A 4,692-nucleotide genomic window follows, 5' to 3' on the forward strand; every position below is an offset into this window, starting at 1 on the left:
GCGTTGAAGAGTGAAGAGTGAAGTCCAAGTGTCTGAGGTAGAGGAAGTCCCAGCAGGGCGGGAGTAGGACCCTTCTGTAGCAGGAGCTTTGTCCAGGCTGGGCCAGAGCTATGTTTCAGGGCAAGGAACAAGAGAAGCATCAGGTGTGCCCTCTGTGCTTCATTACACACAGGAGAGCAGCAGTGACAAGCTGGACTGTCTACAGCTCCTGCAGAGCCGCTGGTGGCATGAAGGGCCAGAAGTGTCCAGGGCATTCTCTTCTGGGGGCTAAGTGCACACCTAGGGTTATTAGTGAAGTAAGGGGAGGAGACAGGGCCAGGAGAGCGGGATCCTGACCTTAGAAACAGCCTGTGATCACAGGTAAAATTTATTTCATTAACACATCCACCCCAGTTTTTCTCCCCCACCTCCCACTTCTCTTCCGGCACAACTGCCAGATGGATGTGGCTGGAGGTCAGAGATCATTCTCATGGATTCATGGGTTTAGAATCCAAATGACTTCTGTGTGACAGCTAACAAGACAGTGAAGACCAGGCTCTTACTCAGGAGTCCACAGACCACGGGAACGACAATGCTGAACACAGGGACCCTGGAGGAGAGAAGAGATTGAACGTTGCTGCTGGCGATGACTTCCCCACACATGAGTGTTCACTCTACAAAATTCCTTCATGTCTTGATCTTTTTTTTGAGAGAGAGAGAGTCTCACTCAGTTGCCCTGGGTAGAGTGCCCTGGCATCATAGCTCACAGCTATTCTCTTTCCTCAGACTCCAGTGTAGCTGTAACTACGGGCATATGCTTATCTGCTTATGTTCTTCCAGCACCTTTCCCACACTGTCTGACCCTGTGCCTTCCATTTCTACTGATTAGAAATACATTTAGTGGAGAGCACAGGACCTGCATCTAATAAGGGCATCATGGAGGGAGAGGGAGCTGACCAGCCCGCCTCCTCCCAAGTGATGTGGTAAGGAAAGTAGGGCCCCAGAGCCACTTCACTTCACCTCACCTCTCTGACCTCAGTTTTCTTATCTTTAAACTGAGGATAATCCAATCCTGCTGAAAATCCCCTCATAAATTTTTTGTAGATTATAGTAAATTTATTCTAAGAATTCTGGGTAAATATCAATAGATGTTGGAAGAAAGATGCAAACAAGTAAGAGAACTCAGCCTGTTCCCTCGGCAGACGTGGAAATAGATGAGAACACAGGTGTTCTACGTGATAGACATGGGGGTCAGTGTCTGTGGTTCAAGGAGTAGGGCACTGGCCCCATATGCCGGAGGTGGCGGGTTCAAACCCAGCCCTGATCCCTTGAGCTCAGGAGTTTAGAGACCAGTCTGAGCAACAGTGAGACACCCATCTCTACTAAAAGTAGAAAAACCAGGTGGGCGTTGTGGCAGGCACCTATAATCCCAGCTACTTGGGAGGTTGAGGCAAGAAGATAGCTTGATCCCAAGAGTTTGTGGTCACTGTGAGCTATGATGACGTCACAGCACACTACTTAGGGTCTACTCAAGGCAACAGAGTGAGACTCTGCCTCAAAATAAAAAAAAAGAATATGTTTATAGTTATTAATACTATAAAAATGAAAATAATATCAATGTCGGTCTAAGAACAGGCAAATGACTATGTAAGTTATGGCTCTTCCAATTGATAGAAAAGTACTCATTCATTAAAATTACATCTATGAAAGCTAGCGAGCAGGATCAAAGAATAATTTTAGCAAGGAAAATAGTGGAAATGTTTATAGTTAGAATTACTACTGGGTTATGATAAAATATCTGTAAACGTGAATAAAGGCCAGATGAGAAAATGTAGCAAAAAGACATGTTAGATTAGTGAGAATGTAGAAGACTCTTTCTTTCCCTGTTATGTGTTTAATAATAAACACATTCTAAGATGAGTATTCAATAATAACTGTGAAGAGGTGTGTGGATGCTAAGTTAGTGTTCTTAACTTTGCCTGCACATTAGAAATCTTCTGATGAGCTTTAAAAAAATATGAACAGGCCTTACCTCTACAAATTCTGATTCTATTGGCCTGTGGTAGGGCACTTAAATCAGTGTTTAAAAAAGAAAAAAGGAAAGCACAAATAAATCCTCCATGGTAGGATTAATTACCATGTTGGTAATTCCAACATGTACCTACTGCTGAGAGCTGTTGAACAGATCTCACCGCCAGCTCTGATTTTCTAGTATGCACACTGAATTGACAAGGAAACTAAAGCTGGGAAGGCTCTTGACTTGCCCAAAGTCACACATTCTGGCTGGCACCAGAATGCAGGTCCCTCGCTCAGAGTGCATTTAATACTATCTGTTAGACCTTAGGGCTGGATAGGTCCATTAGAATTTGGGAAACATGCTATATCTCTCTCCTTCCTACTTTGGTGTGCAAGGAAACTGGGAGGCTGAACTGGGAGAATGAAAGCCTCACTGAGAACCTCCTCTCCCTCCATCACCAATTCCTTCATACCCTGCATGTTTCTACCTAAACTGAAGTAACTCAAGCCTGCTCCTGCCCCACCCTCCCCAGCCCTCACTCCCCACATCCTCTCAGCACATGGACTAGGGGGAAATGATTCACTGTCCAATCCAAGGGCCCAGAGGCTTGGAAAGCATACCTGCTGACATTTTGAAGGTTGACTGTGGGATTAGAAGTGGAGATGTTAAACTTGGGGGTATGTTGAGGGCTTGAGGCCTTGGTGGTGGTAGGAGGCAAGTTCTGAGTAGGCTTCTTTTCAGGGTCAGGTGTATTCAGAAGATCTGCAAGAAGACACATTGGATGGGTGGATGGATGGATGAATGGATGGATAGATGGATGAGTGAGTGATTTAATGGATGGATTGTTGGTAAGTGGGTAGAAGGATGAATGGGTGGATGGATGGATGGATGGATGATGATGAAGGAGGTGGATAGCTGAATAGATGGTTAAGTGGATTGATGGATAGGTGATAGGGTAAATAGAGCTAAGGGAGGAAATGCACATGGCCAAGAAGCAAAGTTTTCTTTTGCAAAAACCAAAGAAATACTGTTAGATCCACCCAAGTCAGAGATAAGAAGAAGGAAAGGAGAACCAGGCAAGGTTGCCCATTGTCTCCTCTGTTTTTTAACATTGTAATGGAAGTCTTAGCTACCACAATTAGGCAAGAAAAGGCAATCAAGTGTATCCACATAGGGTCAGAAAAGATCAAATTTTCACCCTTCACAGATGATATCTTGAGAACACCAGGGATTCTACTATAAAACTTCAGATTGTATATCTCAAAAATGCCAGGGATTCTACTACAAAATTCTTAGACGTGATCAAGGAATACAGCAGCATCTCAGGTTACAAAATCAACACTCATAAATCTGTAGCTTTTATATATACCAACAATAGTCATGCTGAAAAAACAGTCAAGGACTCTATTCCATTCACAGTAGTGCCAAAGAAAATGAAATATTTGGGAGTTTACCTAACAAAGGATGTAAAAGATCTCTATAAAGAGAACTAAGAAACTCTAAGAAAAGAAATAGCTGAAGATGTTAACAAATGGAAAAACATACCATGCTCATGGCTGGGAAGAATCAACATTGTTAAAATGCCCATACTACCCAAAGCAATATACAATTTTAATGCAATCCCTTTTAAAGCTCCATTGTCATACTTTAAAGATCTTGAAAAAATAATACTTCATTTTATATGGAATCAGAAAAAACATTGAATAGCCAAGGCATTACTTAGAAATAAAAACAAAGCAGGAAGAATCACGTTACCAGACCTCAGACTATACTATAAATCAATAGTGATCAAAACAGCATGGTACTGGCACAAAAACAGAGAGGTAGATGCATGGAAGAGAATAGAGAACCAAGAGATGAATCCAGCTACTTACCATCATTTGATCTTTGACAAGCCAATTAAAAACATTGAGTGGGGAAAAGATTACCTATTTAACAAATAGTGCTGAGTGAACTGGCTGAAGTCCTGTAGAAGACTGAAATTGGACCCACACCTTTCACCATTAACTTAGATAGACTCTCACTGGATTAAAGATTTAAACTTAACACATGGAACTGTAAAAATACTAGAAGAAAATGCAGGAAAAACACTTGAAGAAATCAGCCTTGGCGAATATTTTATAAGGAGGATCCTCTGGGCAATTGAAGCAACACCAAAAATACACTACTGAAACCTGATAAAACTAAAAAGCTTCTGCACATCCAAGAACACAGTAAGTAAAGCAAGCAGACAGCCCACAGAATGGGAGAAGATATTTGCAGTTTATGTCTCCGACAAAGGTTTAATAACAAAAATTCATAGAGAACTCAAAAATATAAGCAAGAAAAGAACAAATGATCCCATCTTAGGGTGGGCAAGGGACTTGAACAGAAAATTCTCTAAAGAAGACAGGTGCATGGCCTACAGACATATGAAAAAATGCTCATCATCCTTAATCATCAGAGAAATGCAAATCAGAACCACTTTGAGATATCATCTAACTCCAGTAAGATTAGCCCACATCACAAAATCCCCAAACCAGAGATATTGGTATGGATGTGGAGAAAAGGGAACACTTCTACACTGCTGGTGGGAATGCAAACTAATACATTCCTTTTGGAAAGATGTTTGGAGAACACTTAGGGATCTAAAAATAGACCTGCTATTTGATGCTATAATTCCTCTACTAGGTATATATCCAGAAGACCAAAAATCA

General features: G+C 41.7%; 1 protein-coding gene across 1 annotated transcript in view; it reads right to left on the reverse strand.

Moving 5' to 3' along the window:
- Positions 1-385: 385 nt before the first annotated feature.
- The window catches only part of TREM1 (triggering receptor expressed on myeloid cells 1), a 9,772-nt gene continuing 5,465 nt past the window's right edge, over positions 386-4,692 (reverse strand). Inside the window, exons 3-4 of the mRNA XM_012804729.1 lie at positions 2,617-2,758; positions 386-589 (exon numbers count right to left, since the gene is read on the reverse strand). Coding sequence (XP_012660183.1) covers positions 484-589; positions 2,617-2,758 — 248 coding nt within the window. The 3' untranslated portion in view covers positions 386-483. The remainder of the gene's footprint in view (positions 590-2,616; positions 2,759-4,692) is intronic.

The sequence above is a fragment of the Otolemur garnettii genome, unplaced genomic scaffold (genome assembly GCF_000181295.1).
Source record: "Otolemur garnettii isolate 467f Iridium unplaced genomic scaffold, OtoGar3 scaffold00031, whole genome shotgun sequence".
In the NCBI taxonomy this organism is placed as follows: domain Eukaryota; kingdom Metazoa; phylum Chordata; class Mammalia; order Primates; family Galagidae; genus Otolemur; species Otolemur garnettii.